This window comes from Chelonia mydas, chromosome 2 (genome assembly GCF_015237465.2).
Source record: "Chelonia mydas isolate rCheMyd1 chromosome 2, rCheMyd1.pri.v2, whole genome shotgun sequence".
In the NCBI taxonomy this organism is placed as follows: domain Eukaryota; kingdom Metazoa; phylum Chordata; order Testudines; family Cheloniidae; genus Chelonia; species Chelonia mydas.
The window spans coordinates 4,312,741-4,332,993 of NC_057850.1; the positions used below are offsets into that span (position 1 = coordinate 4,312,741).

The 20,253-nt window shown below is 46.3% G+C and overlaps 2 protein-coding genes across 8 annotated transcripts in view; one reads left to right on the forward strand and one right to left on the reverse strand.

Moving 5' to 3' along the window:
- Positions 1 to 3,460: 3,460 nt before the first annotated feature.
- On the reverse strand, positions 3,461 to 7,307 carry TIGD5 (tigger transposable element derived 5). Its single transcript, XM_037891877.2, has one exon. The coding sequence runs from the start codon at positions 7,151 to 7,153 to the stop codon at positions 4,928 to 4,930; it is 2,226 nt and encodes a 741-aa protein (XP_037747805.1). The 5' UTR covers positions 7,154 to 7,307; the 3' UTR covers positions 3,461 to 4,927.
- A 282-nt stretch (positions 7,308 to 7,589) lies between these two features.
- EEF1D (eukaryotic translation elongation factor 1 delta) overlaps positions 7,590 to 20,253 on the forward strand; it is a 38,312-nt gene continuing 25,648 nt past the window's right edge. For 3 of the 7 annotated variants that reach the window (XM_027825760.2, XM_037891878.1, XM_037891879.1), the window contains exon 1: positions 16,323 to 17,590. In XM_027825760.2, coding sequence (XP_027681561.2) covers positions 16,323 to 17,590 — 1,268 coding nt within the window. Of the gene's footprint in view, positions 7,743 to 9,559; positions 9,612 to 16,322; positions 17,591 to 20,253 lie in introns of those variants that run through there. The other 4 variants (XM_037891881.2, XM_043538971.1, XM_043538970.1 and 1 more) reach the window with 4 other exon arrangements.

Here is a 20,253-nt window from a genome sequence, read left to right on the forward strand (position 1 = left end):
ATTTATGAAGTGTTGTTTCTGTGCAGCTCACAAGCTGTCCCTCAGTATAACAGAATTTTTGAAAAAACACCTTTCACTTGACTGATGGCTTTATTAATTCCCACAGACCAGGATTGGAAGCAGTAACTAATAGGCTCTGTTGGGACTGGCAGAAAAGATACAGGTCAGAATGAGATTGCTACAGTCAGCCATACTGGGTCTTTGTGGGGGGTTTTTGGGGTGGGGGAGGAAGCAGGGAAGAGACTTTTACAGCAGCTAGTACTGCAAAGCATAGCTGGCCACCCAAAGAGAAGCCTCACGATCAAGGATTTCAAAACAAGTAGGTTCCCAGGTGAAACATACAAGGCCTGACGTTTACCAGTATTTATTTATGTTTCTTAAAAAACAGTAGAAAGTTTCCAGATTGTTGCCTATCTAGAAAGTACATGACTTCACCAACATGCTAAAATGAGCTCCAAATAATTTTTCTATAATCCCTAATTGTGAACATACATACATGGCTTATCGGTGTGATGGTATAGCATGTACCTCCCTTACTTCATCACCTGTTTGTCACCTTCATTCATGTCAGCAAATATTTAGATTGTGGGATCTATGGGGCAGCGATAGCACCTTCTCAGGTCTCCTCTGAGCCACCTGGCAGCTAAAAAACAACCACAATACACCCATTTTCTCCACTCTTATTCAGGTGGTATTAATCATCTCTGGGGTAAGTCACATGACCATGCGGATTTCCTCCACTACAGATTCACTCTCTTCCTTTAATTCTGCCAGCTTTTTCATTTCTCCTCCCTCACACCTGTAGCCCCAACTCATTTTGCTACTTTTGACTCCCTCCTGCCCCTCTCACATCAGATCGTCCAGATTTCTTTAATAAGATCTGACATCACCTTCCAATCTGATCCTTACCTTTCCATCTGGCTTCCGCCCTCTAAACTCCAGTGAGACAGAGCTCTCTTCCAGGCCAAAATCACACTTTTACTCGATCTTCATCATCCCAAGCCTCTCAAAGCCTAGGTACCATTGATTACTCCTAACTTCTTAAATCTTCTCTTCCAGTGGATTTTGCAGCTCCTCTGATGGTTGCTTCACCTTTCAGCTTGCTGCTTTAGCAACCCCTAGTTTCCATACAGATACGTCCCACTTTCCCAAACTTTGCCCAACTGGGACTAATGCTGGCAGCTTGCTGGAAAGCTGAGGGATGAACCTAAGTTACATAAAAAGAGCATTTTACAGCCACTGTTGTTTTTAAGAGGTTCAACCCAAAGACTACCTGACCCAGCATGCAATATTCCATCTTGCCAAGCTCTGAGCTACACTTTGCTCACACCAACTAAAAATTTTAGGGTGGGGTCTTTCCTTTCCACTAGCAATGTGGAAACAAAGGAAATCAGTTCCTTTCCCTGAAACAGTCCATCTGAGTCCCAAGTGTTCACTGTATTTTCCTAATAATCTTTTCCTGGTTCCCTTAATGACACTGATCAGACTGAGGGGAGGGGGTACTTTTAAAATGAGCTTTTAGCAAAATGTTTATAAAAAACGAAGTTAAATCCTTACTGATTTAAGGAAATCTGTTCCAGTTACATTATTTTTTGAACCAGGTACAACTTACTTTTTTGCTGTGTTTACTCCTGATTTTTGTAGTTAAAGGCTCATCCTTTAACAGATCACTTTTCCGATAAACATCCTACACCTCTTAGCCATACACATATAAAGCAGCTCATGAGAGCTGGTGTCTACTGTCACATGCATCATCAACAGATTTGCCAAATAAATTCCAGCTCTGGAATCTTTATTCCTTGTGATTATGCAAAGTAAGAAAAAACCCTGCTTGACTTTCAGATCCTGAGGGAGTCAATGGCACCGGTACTTATAAAATACATCTTTTTACTTGATAATTGAGTCCATTTTATCTGGAGTCACTGAAAGACAAACAGGGATCCCACCGAGGCCGTTTGTGTAGTCACTTTTCTCTTAGCCACACTAATTTCAAAAATAAAGGAAATTAGTAACTGCAAAGTTTAGCCAGCCTGCCACAGGGTCAACAGCGTGACTCAAGTCCTTCACCTTCTTCCATCTTCCTAACAGTCCAGTCCTTTGGAACCAGAAGCTGTAGCTGGTTCATAATTTTAAGGCTTAAGTGGAATCTTTCCCCCATCCCTAAGTGACGTATGCAGCTCCACATGAGAAATCATCGTCTCACAGAATTCCAACTCTCCTTCAAAGAGTGACATTTTAAATCTTCATAGAGATTCACAGACATTTTAGGCCAAAAGGGACTAGATCACCTAGTCTGACCTCCAGTATAAGAGAGGCCATATAATTTCACCACATTACCTCTGTATTGAGCCAAAGACTTGTGTCTGACTAAAGGATATCTTTCAGCAATATACAAATTGCTGACCTATATTCAAGTGATATAGGTAGCTTAGGGCTAAAATTTAAGTTTTGTTAAAAAAATTACAAAACGTAATAGAAATGATTTTTAAATAATCAAAATAAGTAAATCAGTGGAAGTAATTATGTAACTTAAAACTTTCCTATAGTATTCACAACTCAAACACTGCCATACACTTGTGACAGTGAGAAAACTGAAAATAGTCTGATCAATTTCATATGCTGGCTCTGAAGACAGTGCAAATTGAACAGCAAAAATAAAGATAGATATTTTTAAAAAGTCCATATGGCTCCAGTAATCTAAGTGTTTAACATTACTGTAGTGGAATTTACCTTTATATTTTTGAAAAGACAGTTTCCTTGTAACATGAACCCTGCTGTCAGTTTTGTGCTAGTTTTTGTGTCTATTGTTTCCTAAATTAACTATCTTTCATTCGCTAGCAGGCAGTCTTTACCTGTCCCTAATAAAGATACTCCAAAGCAGAAGCTGGAATTCCAGTTTTAAAGGATACTATTCAGAGCTGATTATCCAAATGGAGAAAACCAGGTTTATAAGGCAACTGTATCAATTTATTCACTCTTCTTGGTCTCACGCTATGAGATTTTATTTTGTAAACAAGTCTCAGTATTAGTTCATGGGCTCAGAAGCAAGAGTTGAACTACAAGTCAGGAGATTCTTTTTCAGAGCAGCCAGTGTTTTTTTTTGTTTGTTTGTTTTTTTACAGGTAACTGGATGACTTTGCCTATTGAAACAAATTTAGGAGAATCACATACAGTTAATGCAATTTCAAGGGTTAAATCAAAAGCTTAATTGCCACATCATTTGAAGAAGACAAGTCACATTAAAATCTATTTTGCTTCACTATACATCCTGCTAAGGGGACGATTTACCAAACCCCCCTCTCCCCGCCCCCCCCAAGTGGAACAGAAATTGATTAGATCTTCATAGACTCTGAAGTTATGAGATGGAAAAGATGGCTAAGTATCCATCCCCACCTGCCACAATGCAGGACTGTTCAACTATTTTTTATTTTTGCTAAATAGCCAGACTAAACGTTTTTGTTTTTGTTTTAAATCAGGCCAAAAAAAAAAAAAAAAAGATTCCGATTAGACTCTCATGCCTCTATTTTTTAATATAAATGTTGTGGGCCCCTCCAATTCCTGCCTCACTCCAGCTGCAGGACGGGTTACCAGCTGCCTCACTATAACAGCCTCTACAGAGGCAAAACCAAGAATCTTCTGCCTGCAGAACGTCCCACTGCTGAAGGGAATTTCGTTATCTTCCTAGTCACCAGGCTTAACTGTTTTGCTATAAGAAGATTGCAAAAAAAGGTATTTGAATTTTTAAATAGTCTAAAGGATCCAGGGTTTAAGGGCTATGGCAGCCCTTGTGCACATAAAGTAGCCATGGAGGTTACATTAGCTCACCAGCTCTCGGGGTGGCCTGTAGCTTATTAAGAGTACCCCCCGCCGAGAGCGTACCACTTCTAATCCAGTGCATGTAAAACCCACCCCAGTTTTAAACCCACCCTAGTTTAACAAAAAACCAGTTAGCAAATGGGAAAGGTATGAATGACCAGGCCCCCTCCAGAGTGTAACATTAGTTCTTACAAAAAGATACCGAAGCACGTGGCTGCCAGTTTACATCCTAGTAGCAGCTACAGTCCATTGATGATACGGGTCTGGACAGTGAGGCTGCTGCTGCCACCCGGATTCACTTCCACAGAACTCTGCGTGTGAGACAGCAGCCAAGCTATCCGTTTAGCTTCGTTCCTTGCCCAGCACTTGTTTTCCTCTTTACAACTTGAGAAGAGCCTCTCTAGGCGGTGTATAGACATGCATGGCCCCCTTCCCCTCACAGCAGGATTCTTACTGCCGACCATCTCACAGCTCCGCCATCTTCATCAGTCCCACCCGTGTGAGGGAGAATCCCCTCCTCTCAGTCAAGCTAGGGGGCAGCGTGCCTTCTCTGTCCCACTGATGTCCAGTCCCTCGCCTCAGCCCTTCTCGGGGATGTTGGTTAGTTTCCCCTCAATCCCAGGAGGATGGGGATAAGCCCCTTCCTTGCAGTGACACTGGATACAGAGATTGGTCCCCCTGCCTCTGCCCCATGGGCTGGGGGATCTGCTGATGTCAGGGGTAAGGATTACCCCTCCAGTGATGTTGCTGGGAATTATCCCCCTACGTTCCATGAGTAGGGAATAGCACCTCCCAATGATGTTTTGAGTGAGGACTAGCCCTCAAGTGATGGCATTTTGTGGGGGGTTAGCCCCCCCTTATTAGCCCCAGGAAGTAGGCTTACCCCTCAGTGACATTACAGGGGGGTAGCTCCAGGGGGAGGGACATCTGAGCCCCATGAGGTATTAGACCCCACTCCCTAGCAACGATGGGTGGGGGGGTTAGGTCCCCCATTGTCAGTCCCGTTGCAGAGTGGGGTTAGTCCCCCTCCATCCCATGGGAGTTTGGTGGGGCTACCCCTCCAAAGATGCAGCAGTAGGTGGCTGACCAGCTCCAGTCCCCCTCGCACCCTCTATGAGTCTGAGCTACCCCCTTGGTGCAGCCGCTGGGCCATACTAATGAGGGAGCGGAGCTGCACCAACTTGAGTGGTCCCACCTGTCGGGGGTCCTGGGTCTCCAGCCAGCGCAGCGCTGTCTCCAAGCCCCTGATGGCTTCCCGGGCCGTGGGCAGTGGGGGATCCCCTCCCTCTTCCACTCCACTGCCTCCCACACCTCCGGCACCCACCCCTGCTGCTTCCTCCTCCTCATCCCCCCCACAGCCTCCAGGTCCTTCATCCCCACTATCCCCTTCCCCATCCTCCCCCTCCATGCCTGGCGCCGCATCATCCAGGTGCAGCCAGTCGGCCACCTCCTCAGGTGCCAGGCGTTTGTAGGCCAGAGCAGCCAGGTGGGTGAGGTCACTGAAGACCTTGCTGTCCCCACCGCCTCCATCCCCACCCAGCGGTTCCCCCTGTTCCTCCTCCCCAGGCTGGGGCTCAAAGGCAGCACGCAGCCCCAGCAGCCAGCACTTCTCGATGGAGCCAGCAGGGATGAGGTCCCAGGAGAGGCCAGCCAGGTAGAGCATGTCCTTGAGCAGGAAGGAGCGCACAAAGTCCAGGGGGCCACTCCCGCCTCCGGCTGGGCTGGGCCCCCCTGCTGGGCCGCCTCCCCCACTGGCCACGCAGGACACGGCCAATCGCAGCAGCTCCCGCTTGTAGAGCTGCTTGAAGGCGGACACCACGCCTTGCTCCAGCGGGGCTGGGATCCGGCCTCCCCCTCCAGCCGAGCTGCCCCCTGCTGCAGCCTTGGAGAGGAAGAGGGCTCGGATGGAGCCATCCGGGGTCTGTAGCTGGGGTGGCTCCTCTGGGCCAGCACCGGAGGGTGGCGGGGGGCTGCTGAGGAGCAGCACCGCCTTCTGCTGGAGGCAGCTGCGGCGCAGATAACGCTTGACTCCTGGCACAAAGTCTTCAAAGAACCAGGCCCGGAGGAGGGCAGGTCCGAGCCGGGCCTCAGGACTGTAGCGGTAGCAGGCTGGGAACTTGTCCTGGTTGTGGTGCCGGAGACTGGGTGGGTCTGGGAGCCCCCCGACCACCAGCGGTTTCAGTTTGTGCGAGCCAGTCAGGTTGGCAGCCAGCAGCACGGTGACGCACTCCTTCACCACCAGCCTCCGGCGGGGGGGAGGCTGCAGGCGGGGGGAATGGGCCCGCAGCTCCCCAGCCTGGCCCGGGAGCAGTTTCCAGTAGAGTCCGGTTACATTGGCGTTGTAGATCTGCTCGTCCCCATAGCCTCCCCCGTCCGAAGGTGCCGTGGCAGCTGGAGGAGGAGGAGGCGGGGGCAGGAGCAGCGAAGGGTCCGGGAAGGCGGAAGAGGGGGCCCCAGGCTCCAGCTCAGCCTTGAGCGGCGGGGTCCCCGGAGCGGCGGGATCCCCGCCTCCGCCTTCGCCGTAGATGCGCTGGCTGGAGATGCCGTGCCGTTTCTGCCAGCGCCAGAACCAGCCATGGCTGGCCTTGAAGGTGCACTCGGGCCCGTAGATCTGGCGGGCGAAGGCCTCGGCCTGGGCTTGGATGATGGGCCCCGAGAGCGGCACGCCGTGCTGCCGCAGGGTGAGGAACCAGGTGTAGACGGCCCGGTCGATCTCCTCCTCGTTGGCCAGGCGCATCTTCTTGCGCTGGGTGCCCACCTCGCCGCCCAGCTGGTCCAGGAACCAGCGCAGCTTGTGCTCGTCCTTGAGCCAGCCGCGCAGCGTGCCGCCGGGCACCCCGAAGTCCCGGCACACCGAGGCCTGCCGCTCGCCCTTCTTCACCCGCTCGATGGCCTGCAGCTTGTCCTTGATGGAGTAGGCGCGGCGGAAGGCCATCTTCACCGACAGCCCCCCGGGGCCCCGGCTGGGGGGCCCCCCGCCCCGCCGGCACCGCGCCGCCGCCCCGGGCTCGCCCAGCTCCAGGCACACCGGGGACGGCTCCCTGCTGCCCGGCTCCTCCAGCTCCAGCGGGCTCCGTCCGCCCGGCTGCCCCGGAGGCCCCCGGCGGCTCGGCTCCTCCAGCCCCGGCGAGGCCCTGCTGCTGCTGCCCGGCCGCCCCCGGGGCCGCCGGGAGCCCGTCCCGTCCGGGGAGCGCCTCCTCCGCGGCGGCTCCCGCAGGCCCAGCGCCGGGGGGTCCCCGGCGGCCGGGGGCAGCGGCGCGTCCCGCCCGCAGGCCATGCGGGGGGCTGCCTGCGGCCGCTCAGCGCGCTCGCCGGGCCGAGCCGCGGCTGGATCCATGGCGGGGCCCGGCGCCGGGGCCGCGGCCGCCGGCCGCCATAAACCCGCCCGGCCCTGGACCGTCCCGGGGAGACGGAGGGGCCCGGCCCGAGGGGGGGGGGCGCGTTATAACCGGGGGCGGGGGCGGGGAGCCAAGGTCTTTTGTCTCCTCTCTGGCCCCAGAGAGCCGATAGGGCGGGCCGGTGGCCACAGCGCATGCGCCGTCGCTGCTCCTCCCCCCCCCGAGGTGGAACGTCCTGCCCTCGCCCCCCCCTCCCGTTGGACTCTTCCACCTGTGGTAGGCTGTAATTCCTACAGCCGGCCCTCGCTGGAATGTTCTATTGTCGCAAGAGGGGGTGTCCAATCCCTCGGCCTTTTCCATTCCCCTCCACAGAACGGGCCATCCCCCTCACAGCAAAGAGCCACCCCTCAGCCGGACTGTTCCACTCCCACAGCCCCCTCGGCCGTGCCCCCCCCCCCAGCGCCGCCGCCCGCCGGCTCCCCCTCCCTCTAGCCACTGTTGGTAGGCGCCGCGACCCAGAATCCCCCGCGCGGCCAGCGCCGCTTCCTTTCCGCTGATTGAGGCCGAGTAGAGCTGAGGGCCCGCCGCGTGAGTACGGAGCCCCGCAGGGGCCGGGCGGGCGCGCGCGGAGGGGCCTGGAGTCACGGCCGGGCCGGGCCGGGCTAACACCCCGGGAGGGAGCTGAGGGCAGGGGGAGGCCCCGCACCGCGCGGGAGGGGGTGGGACTGAGGTGGGTTCCCCGACACCCCTCCCCCCCCCTGCCCCCCGTGAGCAGCCCCGTGCTCCCCTCATGGGCAGGGAGCTCGCGGGAGGGGGCTGCTGGCCGGGGGGCGGGGACCTCCCCCGTGGCTGCTGGTGGTTTGGGGGGGGCCTTCATCTGCATCCCTCTGTCCCCCCCCCCCCCCCCCGAGGATCCGCTCCTCCCCGCGAGCAGCCCCCGCTCCTCTCTCGGGCAGGGAGCCCTGCGGCGGGCAGGTGGTGCTGGTGGTGGGGGCAGGGTCTCTGTGCTTCCCCCAAGGAGAGTCCTCGCCTGCCCTGCTCCGTCGTCCTGCCCGTCCTCTGCGCCTCTCCTCGCCAGGGAGCCCTGCGGTGGTGCCCGGGGGGGAGGGGGGGACAGCGAGTGGCGGCAGGGACGGTCTCTCGCAGAAGAATCGCTTTTTCCCCATGCCTGTGCGGTGAGCAAGCTCCTGGGGGGGATCGTACCTGAGCCCCCCAAGACTCCTTCCCCCACCAGTATGAGCGTGTGCTTCCCTCACAGCTGATGAGTCGGCTGTGGATGCAGGTGGTGCCAAGGAAGGATTATAGGTGGGTCCTCCAAAGAATCCTCCCCTGCACCCCCACTGTGAGCATCACCCTATTTGGCCGGTGCTCCCCTCACAACCAGGGAGCTCTTTCTTGTGTGCCGGCAGCCCAAAGGTGAGGGGTGGGTGAACTCTGTGGTGCTGACTCACTTTTCAGCAGCTCTCTCTGGTAACTTCTGCTGGCACTTGAGGCTCTCTGCACTGAAAAACCAAAGGGGAAATATCTGATGGGTCCGCTTATCTGGGAACTTTAGCTCCCTGATGATAGGCCTATTTGTCATGAAGTATCCTTGAGCACTCCCTAAGAAAGGGCCCGATGCAGCAAGCTGCTGATCATCCCCAGCTTCCTCTTAGCTCTGTAACAGCTCAGGCTGTCCTGAACCTTTCAGGATTATGCTCCTGTTCTTGCGTTTTCTGTTGCTGTGTAGCAATCTGACTCCATAATCTCTGATTTAATGCTGATTTATTCTGGTCACAACCACAGTTATTACCTAGAGAGTCGTATGCTTTGTTGTGTTTGTAGTCTGAGTGCATTGCACGCATAAGGGGCTTCTTACAGTCTCCATTCCTTGCATAAGCTCCTTGTGTTCCGTTCTCCAATTCCTCCTCTTTCACAGATTCCTGGCATGCTCCCCCCCCCCCCCCAAATGCTGCTATGAACCGGCTTGTTGATCTGCACACAATTAGATGTGGTTAAAATTGCAGGTTCTGCTAACTAAATGCAGGGGGTTGTGTGTGTCCCCTCTACCCCCTTCTGGCTTTCTGATTTGCACCAAAATGGCTAGGGTTCTGCCCATTGGTGCCTAGAACATTCCATGACATATTGGAATTGATTGGATGCAGCATTCAAAAGTCTATCCTGTTACAGACCAGGAGAAATACCATTGAGTTGCTTGCCTTGGCCAGATGTTCCTTATTACCTTCTCTGGTTATGCACCCTATGCCTCCTTGCTCACTTCTCCTTTTCTTTTAGGTACATATTCTTTTCCCTGCCTGGCTTTCCTCCTTTCCCCCCTCGCTATTCTGTTCATTCTCCGATACTAGTTGATATATTTTTCTTATTAAACTTATTTCTTATCCTTTCCCAACTCTGATTTTCTGCAGCACTACACACTTGTCTGGAGGACCAAATGGAGCCTTTCTTTCCCAGTGACAGGTACCTCCAGACTTGCTTTTCTGTACCTATTAGCTGAGTAACTTTAGGTGCTGCTTATTGGTTGCTAATCACCTGGGGCAGATGTCAAGGTTTCAAGGAATCATAGTTGGGAGGTCCCAACTGTCATTTTGTTGGCTGACTGGCAATCCTTTTGCTCAGTTATGTCCTGAAACGCTCCGTAATCTCCCCACAAAAAGTACTGCAGGTAGCTGGATTGGTAATTTCTTTAGTGAGATCAAATGCTTAAAGTGATTCTTACTTATGTGCACATAATTGAACTAACTACCAAATTTCTCTTTCCACTCTGGGTTTTCACTTGTAGTTGACATTTATTTTCCTTGCTGTTGCTGGGATTAGCTTTCAGTAGATTCTGTTGGGGGATGGAAGTGACATGTGAGATATTGCGTGAGTACTCTATAAATAATCCCTGTTGGCTTTGTCTAGATCAGTAATGCCAAATGGTATAAACAGATTTACATCCAGAATGATGACCTGTAGATGTGGAGAACTGCAAAAAAATATTACAGAACCCATGCAGTGGGAACCACCTCATCATAAAGTTGCATTTTGTAAAGAATCAGAATGACAATTTTCATATTATGTGGCAATGAAGCTATTTGGTATTTGCCTTCTATTTCATTATCGATGGGCTCTACTGTAGGGAGTTACAGTGAACTCATTGGTAATCTTGCACTGTTTAAGATTGTGGATTTTGAAAAGCAGCTGACGTTTCCCTCCAGAAACAACAGCTGCTGTGGAAAAAGTGTTCCGTTAATTAAAAAGAAAAAAAAAAAAAACTTAAAGGAATAATACACTTAAAAAGCTTAAGCCCAAATCTTATTTTGGGTTTTATGAAACATTGATATAAATGTTTTCATCACGTTTTTAACTACGCATTCCTCTGTATCATTGGAAATCCAATGTGACAGCCTTATTTTAGTTTGTGAGAGCGAAAAAGTAGTGATAAGCAGAAACTGAAAATGAAGCTGACCAACTAGGCATTTTCAATTAGAAATTGTTGAAACTTAGAGGGCTTTTAGATGGTTGTTAGTGTTGCTTATGGGAAGTTTTCACTGCATTGTCCTGTGTAACTTTACATTGGGTGAGGGAGGTTGATGACTATGTACTGATCAACACAAATAATACCATTGCCTTTTTGATGTTTTAAGCCTTACAAAATAGCTGGTACACTTTGTGCTGCCATTTAAGTTGCTGCCTGTTATGTTTCAGTGGCATGGATAATACAAAGGCCAGTATCCAACCTGTGCAGGAAGAACACATGTTGTTGCACTTTTCTTGTCTAGTCTGCACATGTATTTTTATAATCATAGAAACATTTTGTACATAGTACTAGTAGTTCCTAGAATAGTTACGATGAATGAAATGCATAAGAAATGAATAACCATATTCAATTTAGGGAGCACGATAAAGACTTATAAGATGATTGTACTTTGCATATAAGTATAGAGTAGCGTTCTTCACTTCTCTGATTTTTACTATTGACGTACTCAGGAATAGAAACTGTTGCAGAGATTATTCATAAAGCACAGTAAGATTATTTTTTAGTTGTAAAGCTTAGTGCTCGTGAAAGTGAAATGAATAGCTCCGGGCAGAGTTGTTACAAAGCACCTACCAGTGCTCTTCCGAGTTGCCTTGGCTACTTAAGGTTACCTCCAGAAGCTAACACATATTAAATCAATAATGGTTTTGTCTACACTAGGGTTTTAACTTGTTAAAATACTTCCCCTAATGTAGATGTGATATTTTTGTTAAATCAGGTAATTGCATTTGAAACTGTCCTATGTGTATAATTGTGCAATTTACATTGGCAATTGTACACTTACATTATTTAAAAATCTGACTTTTAAAAGGTCATAAGCGATGTCTATAGTACAGCATAATTGGCATATTTTAGATCACCTAGGGCTGTGAATAAACCACCCCCCTGAGAGACGTACGTTACACCGACATAAGCACCGGTGTGGACAGCACTATGCTGATGGGAGATTTCTCTCCCGTAGGCTTAGAGCCGTTAGAGAGCTTACAGTGGTGGTAAGCTCTCTAGTGTAGCCGTAACCATAATTGGGTTTAAGAATTAACACTCTGTTGAGATAAAAGGGAACTGACTGTATCTCAGAACTGTTTCGGGATGTTTGTAGACTCTTAATTGGCTGCATGCAGTTCCCATTTGGAAGATTTTCTTTGCACTAGCATTTTATATGTTAAGAATAAATTTTATAAGCTTTATTTCTGCTAAGTTGATCATGCCCGGGGGGCTGATAAATATCTTAAGCAGGCTGTACGTGGCCCACAGGCTGGGTGTTTGAAGGAATTAACTTTTAAAACGTCATGTTTAACAGACATCGAAATATGTATCTTTTCTGTCTCAAAACCACTCTTGACTAAAAAGGAGACCTGTTAAATTCTTAGGGGGACTAGACTTCTTCCAGAAATTGTTTGTACAATCTTTTAATAAACTTCTGCTACAGGCTTGTCTTTTTTTTTAAAAAAAAAAATCCTTGAGTTAACTGCCAGTTAACTCTAGCTAGTTAACATCTCTAAAGGCTATTCTGAATACTCAGCAAACATTTGCAGTTTACCCAAGGCTGATCCCTATACACTGAGGTAACAACTCTAGTGTGTAGTAATTGTATTTTTAGTGTTGACTAGTTAAAAACACATACAGTTGGGTTTTAGATGTATATGTACATTGTTCTATTTAGTTAGTTCTAGACTCATTAGTATTAAACAGCCACAACTTCTCAGTAAATGGTACTGTTAATAATTTCTTTTGAAAGTTAAAATATTTTCTACAAGTAGTATCCTACCTGCTATATGACGTGTTTAACTGTGCTCTCACTAGTTCTGCATCTCACTTTTCCTAACTTTATTTCTTAATGCTGTCATAGGAACTAAAAAAAAGTAAGTACTTACAGGTCAATATCTTGTCACTTCTGCTTTCTTTTTTTTTTTTCAATAAAATCACTGGATTTGCATGTACTGGTGCTGGGATTTTGTTCACCTCGGTTATAAACAGGTCACTGTCAATTTAAGTTTTCTGTCTTCTAATAGAAATGACAATGTGCTTATAGGAATTTACCATTCACCAGTACAACAGTTCATTTTGGTTTCACTTCTTTGGAGAGGAAGATCTCACATCTGGTTTTACATGAGAACACACATCCTGTAATAGTAATAGAGTCCTAAGTACCCTTATTAAATACATAATGCACAGGTACCCCCATATATGCACATCACAATGACTGCTATTCATTGATTAATCAGAGAGGTCATTTGAGGAGTTGCAAGAAACTGTCACTAATTATGTTAAACTGGATTTAAGTAATCTCCCATTTTATCTGCTATGCAGTTGCTTTCTTATAGAATCATAGAATATCAGGGTTGGAAGGGACCTCAGGAGGTCATCTAGTCCAACCCCCTGCTCAAAGCAGGACCAATCCCCAATTTTTGCCCCAGATCCCTAAATGGCCCCCTCAAGGATTGAACTCACAACCCTGGGTTTAGCAGGCCAATGCTCAAACCACTGAGCTATCCCTCCCCCCTAATGTCAGACCTCAATTATAGTAATGCAGACTAAATGTTAAACATGTAATAGCAGAATATTAAGAGCGAAGACTATCTCCCCTCTTCTCTGAAGTAGTTGAGAATTGTAACCAGAAGGTGACCTTTAGATGCAGAGCAAGCACTTTCCTGCCACGGATTCACCGGATACAATCACATGTGACTTTTTAAATGGAAGGCTTTATCTGTTCACTTCTAGCCTATATTTTGTTCTTGGTATGATTTAAGAAAATCCAATCCAATGAGCAACCCCCTTCCATTAATCTAAAACACCTCGTACAAATAGTCATACCCGAAGTTCCCACTTCAGTGTCCTTATTGAGCTATTTCAGTCAATACATTAGAAGTTCAGGTTTATAGACATAACTGTCCTATCCATCTTAGGCGCATGCTGATCTAAGTAAGCATGCACTTTCCCTGCACTTCCACATTTTGTACACTTAAGATGGTCAAAACTAGGTGAACAGTATAATAAAATTATACAACCTTTGCAACATTGTAGTTTAATTTTGAATAACACGATGAAGTGAGCTGTAGCTCACAAAAGCTTATGCTCAAATAAATTTGTTAGTCTCTAAGGTGCCACAAGTCCTCCTTTTCTTTTTGTGATTATAGACTAACACGGCTGCTACTCTGAAACGTGCTTTAAGTAATCACTGGCTGTGAAAAGTCCTAATCCTATTCCTTCTTCAGTCCTAATCCTTTTCAGTATCATCATCCCTTTTCCTCCCCCACCTACTGCTCAGTAACCCAAATTCAGGTTATTTCTTCCTCTGTGGAGGATGCTATTTTTCTGTGGATACAAGGGAAGGAAGCTCCTGTGCGAAACAGTTCCTCAGTGTAAATGGCCAAACACTCCATTCCCTTTAAAAGATTTCTTGTAGTAGGTATTGCTATTCAACATTTGTCTTGTGGGGTAGAGACTGCTCCCTTTTTCTCTGAGTACAAAGGTTAACATGTACAATATTTCTAAGTCAGAAATCTGACACTAAAATAAGTGTGGGGCTATCATGCTTTTACAATGAAAGAGTGAAATGTGGTCATCTTTACATTCTAGAGTACTTTGTGCACCCAATTAACATTTTAGTCATTTTTATGCAACTAGCATGTGTTCTGACTTTGACCTATAATCTGATGTCATCATTGCCTGCTTGGTCACAATGCCAAGGAAGCTGTGACAGCATCGCTTATCCTGAGGGCCAGATCATAGAGTTGCTGCTTTATCCCCACATCGCCATGCACTTAATGGGGCGCTTTGACTTTGAAAGTAATAAGTAGGATTAATTCTCTCTATCTTGGAAACTGGTGGCTTAATGTAATAAGTGTTTTATTAATGTCCATAGGGTAAAGCAGGGTTTCCAGTTTCGATATTTTAATCAAGAGAAATATATTGTTTGTTTCAGTTGGACAAGAGTTGTTCGGTGTCTTCTGTAGCTGATGAAAAGTATCAATTTTTATTTGTAAGCAAAAAAAAAAAAGGGTTCCCTTTAGAAATTGTGATTTTAATACTGTATTTAGATTATAGATATTTTAAAAATATCTTAATGTTAAAATTCCCAAAATAATAAGTGTAAGTTTAAAATGGCAAAGGCACTTATATTTGAAAATACTTTCACCTTTACTTGTCTGCCAAGTCCTGAGATAGGAATTCTGATTTTTTCCCCAACTGTTGGTATCGCCATCTGTACCAATGGAATGCTGGAAAATGTTCAGTTTTAAATGATTCTGATTTGATCACCTGTTGCAGAGTGACACAGAATCTTGAAACTGAGACTGGCAGGTAAGCAAAGAGGGCAGGTAAACAAAAAACTGCAGCTACTTAATTTTAAATTGGATTTGTGCGTTTACTCTTTTACTATCTTGAAACTTGGTAGCTAACCATTACCTGAATTTCTGAGCACTGCTGTAAATCTTGCAGTTAGGAAAATCTCTCCAATATCATGTTTGATAATTTTGATATACTGGAAGCTAAATTTGACTTCATAGTGGATTATAAACAATATTTAAAGCACAAGACTCTCACTCCAAACAAATGCAACATTTGTTCCACTTCCTTTGTATGGGATATTTCAGTTGATTTAAATGTGAAACAATAGCATTTAACAAAGTCTAGCTTAAAGTTATAGGTAGATCTTTCTAAAACTGCTGTGTTTAAAATAAGCTTGTCACATATAATGAAGGTTAAGATATATGAACCCTGAGATACCCTCTTAAAATCTCTTGTCCTTTCCATTTGGCAGGAATTGGTTTTTAACTGAAATCCAATGAGTGTCAAAGTTTGTTGGCTCAAAATATATTTGAGATATTCATGGTTTCCAAGAAAGCCAGGAGCCCGTTACTAACACATAACCTTACTCCAACCTAATAACAGGTGCACATGCCTTCAGTTAAACGAAGCCAAATTCATTTTCAAGAGCGTATTTTATGAAAAAATGCGTAAGCATCCCCTATCTCAGCTAACTTTGTGCAGCTCTGGGAATAGTTTCCTTTGCTCCCTCTGCTGGTTTTATAGCAGTGAAGTACAATACAGCATGTCCTATATTGGCAGTGGCTACAAAAGATCTTCATGAGTAGGGAATTTTTTTTTTTAAACAAGTTTTCCAAAAATACCGGTTTAAGGATATCTAGTTATAACACATTGTTGGTGTTTAACAGACGATGATTTGGAAAATCCCTCCACTATACCATAAAACTTTGAAAAGGATTCAAGTTTGGCCTACACTGCTGACAGCTGTACCTTACAGTGTAAAATGTGAACTACATGTAGAGCCCTGTGGCTTTAGTTCTTGAGGACTTAATGCAGGTATGACCAGAGGAAATGTGAACATGGAAGCAGATAACTTAATTAAAAAGGTGCTTTACAGAGAAATAGATCAATTTTGAACTTGCATTAAACATGTGGACAATTTAATGCCTTCTCACTGAAATGTGTAAACAATGAAATGGAAATTGAATTAAACGCCCAAAGCACCATTTCTTAATATATTAATCGTGACTGAGTGGTGGGTTTTTATGTAATCTTTGCAATGCTTAAGATATGGCTAAAATCTAATGTATGCCATTGGCTTCTTTAGTTATGTTGCAACTACATTACTGTGCTTATCTTTTAATGCTGCCACTATTTGGAAGATGAGGACAAGGAAGCTCCCGTATCCACTAGAAAAGGTCTGGTTGGACAAGCACCTTTATGATGAAGCAGAGAGGCTCCATTATGAAAGAGAAGCCACGTTGGCAGCCTCAGCGTCTGAAAAGTGCCAAGAGTTGGAGGCAATGAACAGCCATGATGATCCTGTCGAGGGCGACTTGAAAGACATGAAAAGAGTGAGAAATGGGAAGAAGCAAAAGAAAAGGAAGCGCTCTCCAAAAACCAAGAGTTTGGTCTCCAAGGTAGATTTCGTCCTGACTGGTTTATTAGCTGATCGCGTGTGGTTTGACAAACCTTTCTTCGATCACGCTGAAAACATGTTCAGAAAGAAACTTGCAGATGACCTGACCCAGAAGGCCCCTGAGACTGAACTGGTTGCTGAGCAGCCAGCATTAGTGTCCTGGTCAGAAGAAGCTGTCCCAGGTGTTCATAAGCCAAGGAAGAACCTAGCAGTCTTGCACTGCACCCATGCAAGTCTGATTGCTTGTCACCATGTCATCCAGAATGTCTGGGTCAACAAGTTCAACTTTGATGATGCAGAGAAGGTGTTTGTTGAAAGGTCTCAATCTTTTGTTCATCCACACTTCCTCGATCTTCCATTGGTACGACGGAACAGTGACTATGGTGATGTTGATCAACGAACTCCAGATGAAGGGTATATAACAGCTCTACCTACTCCTGCAACCCCTGCTACACCACACCTGTCAACAGATGATGTGGTTCATTCTGGTGCATCTTTCATTACCAGTTTGCCCAGTCCTGCACACCAGACAATAAATGGCAAGCCTCAGATATTGAGCTTGCAGGCATTGATCTCGGAGGTGTGGCTGGAGAAACCTATTTATGATGATGCTGAGAAATGTTTCTACGAGAACATGACTGATGGGCATCCCCCAGGGAAGGTGAGGCCACAAGAGCGCAGCCGCCCAGAAGCCTCGAAGAGCAGCCGAAAGGACAAGAAGGGCCGCAGTCCCGGGAAACGAATGAATTCCCGACATGTGGAGTTCACCACCAACCCTTCCCTTTCTAAAGATGCCGAGCACCCTCCACCTACCTGGTATTTCCTGCACAAGGACAGTGAGCCTTTGTGGCTTAGTAAACCCACATACGACAGTGCTGAATCACGATACTATGCATCTGAGGCCCTGAAAATGTCGAGCAGACAAGATAATGCAAGGGTTCCAGAGCTCACGCTCGCAAAACAATCTCGACCTGCTTCTCGTGCCGCAAGCGTTCCCGCATCAGAAACTAAGTAGGAAAAGCTTATTCTGGGGTAACACTCAAACTCGAAAAATTGATGTTTCAGGATTGAGCTGAAATAATTTGCGTATGTAGAAGGCAAGCTCCCTGTGGGTCTTTAGTGCCAAACACAACACTGGCGCTGTAGACGTAACCTCCAATCATTGAGCCAAAGATCCTGTTTAACCTTAATCAGGCTTCGCTTTACCAGCAGGGTTATTGGGGGGCCCTCTTTTTTAAGGTAGCTCACTGTTACGATGAGTTGTAATTAATTCTCAAACACCCCTGGGACATCGGAAGTTAAGTTGTTGTCATTTTATAGCTGGAGCCAGGCAAGTTAGATAATTTGCTCAAGATCACAGAGAACTGAAGTCAAAGGAGGGGTTAGAACTCTTGACTTGGGAGTTCTGATTCCCAGTCCTGTGCTCAGGCCACCCATTTCTTGCACAGAGCCTTTAATCCCAAAGTGCTTTACCGGCAGAAAGGTGGAGGGGATGACCGTATCGTCTGAGCATTGCTTTGGGGGTGGCACAGGTGACTTAGCCCCTCATCATTCTGAGGTTCATAAACTGAGTTTTAGGCAGGTTTAGCAGTAGGCTTTTTTGTGTGGATTAGATCTTTAGAATGGATATCGTGTTTGCAGTGCATGAGTATTAAAGATCCCATTGCATCCTTCACAAGAGAAGGAATTTGTTCCAGTGTCTTTGACCAAAATTTCCCTAGAACTTGCTGTATGTAGGTTTTCCACTGGCTTCCACTGAGAAGTGGATGCTTTTTTGTGGCACTGTGTGTATTCAGTTTGTAGAGGAGCTTTGGGATCCTTTGGGATGAAAGGTGCCATTTGACTGTAAAAGAGGCCCAAAGTTTCAATCTGGAGACTGCAGGTGCTTCCTCTGAACAATTGAGGGAAGCTAGTTTTACTAATCTGATAAACCAGTTTGTCTAAAAGTGGGTGTTTAATCTGGGCGTGTAAGGGAAGGTGAACTAGATTATAACAAATCCAATGAACAAACATTGGAGCTGGGAAGGGAGATGAATTTTTAAAATGCAGAAAATATCCATAGTTATTGGCCCTGTGATTAGTCTAATTAGAACAGTCTAATTTTGTTTCAAGGCTGGAAATGTTTGAAAGCTGCCTGTCTTGGGTGAGTATAGAACAGCATTTTTGTTCCACTGTACATGAAACGATGCAGCTTGTATTTTCATTTTACATAATTGCATTCTACTTGCTGAACCCAAAACTTTTCTACCGTTCAGAGGCCACATTACCTTCTGAGCTGTAGCTCTTCTGTGGGCTTGTTTAAAGGCCAGTACTTAAGTGCTGCTTTGTAGCCCAGCAGTGGGAATTAGATGAACCTCAATAAATTGCACAGAGAATAGGTCTGTCTTTCTCCTCCCTTTGAGGAGACACTTGTGATCCCTTGAGTTTGAATTGCATTCTCTGTGGCCAGATGGAGGAAGGAGAATCTGTACCACACACACTCCCCATGAAATGAAGATTGCGTCAGTACAACATGTACAGTGTGTGATGGATATGTCCTGTGCATAATTAGGATTGTGTGTGGTAAACTGGCTGCATGTAGCCTTGTGTATATGGACAGCATTTCTGGCAGTCACTTGCAGGAATGATGTGAACATTGGGAAGGGGTTACAGAATTTGGAGAGGGTTTTGTAGCAGTCTCTCTTGATCCTTCTCTGCTTTTCTGAATGGGTCAGTATTGGTACTGAGATGTTTTTACAACTGTACAGTACAAAGCATTACTTAGTCAACCAGTGTTGAGATCTGGAGGTGTGTTTTGGAGGATTTGTAGGGCTTGCAAAGGTCTAGGCTTGTTCATGAAGTTATGGTCCTTGGCTTAGGGCATTTGAGTGGTGTAAACTTTTCCTAAAAGATCTTTAAATGTCCTTTACATAAGCTGATATTCCTTAGTTGCTCTGTTCCTGCTTACACGTCTCACAACAGGGCCTTGTCATTGCTGTTACTTCACTGAGATGCTCCTTTCTTGTCTCCTCTTACCCCTCAAACTGACCTTTTGTTCTAAGCTCCTGTACTGTGCCCTTGCTTTGAAATAACTGTATGTCCTCCATGTTAGGTTCTTGTAATAGCCCCATCCCCCAATACACCATGAAGTTAAATAGCCTTTGGAAGCTGTTTAACTGCATGCTCATGTTAAGTTAACCCCTTTGCCTCTGAATTCATTGTTACCACTTACAAAGTAGTAGGTTGACCTACTTTCATAGCCATTTTAGAACCCCTGTGCATTTTAGAACATCCCCCTTATCCCACACATGGGGTGGAATCTCATGATTTCTGACTAACACAATGCACAATGGGAAGGATATCTCCCCAATAGTGTAACAGTTTAATTTCTAAGTGACTACAGGGTCTTCTGAAAATACAGCCCTGCAGGTCCATCTTCGACCCCTCTGTATGCCATCTTCTGAAATACTCTGTGGTTCTTGACTTGAAAGGAGACACTATTTTAGTATCTCTGTTTTGTTTGTTTGTCATGCCATGTACTATTCAGGAGTTATCTAGGAAGACTGGGTAATCTGGTTCTGCAGCACACTCAGTGATATATTGCCCATCTAGAGGGTCTGAACTGCGCTAGCATTAACCATGTAAAATCATCTACTCCTGGGGGCATTCTGTGCCAAAAAATAAAAAATTATGCA

Coding starts and splice junctions, on each gene's coding strand:
- TIGD5 (XM_037891877.2), bottom strand. CDS start 7,153: ATGGATCCAGCCGCGGCTCGGCCCGGCGAGCGCGCTGAGCGGCCGCAG.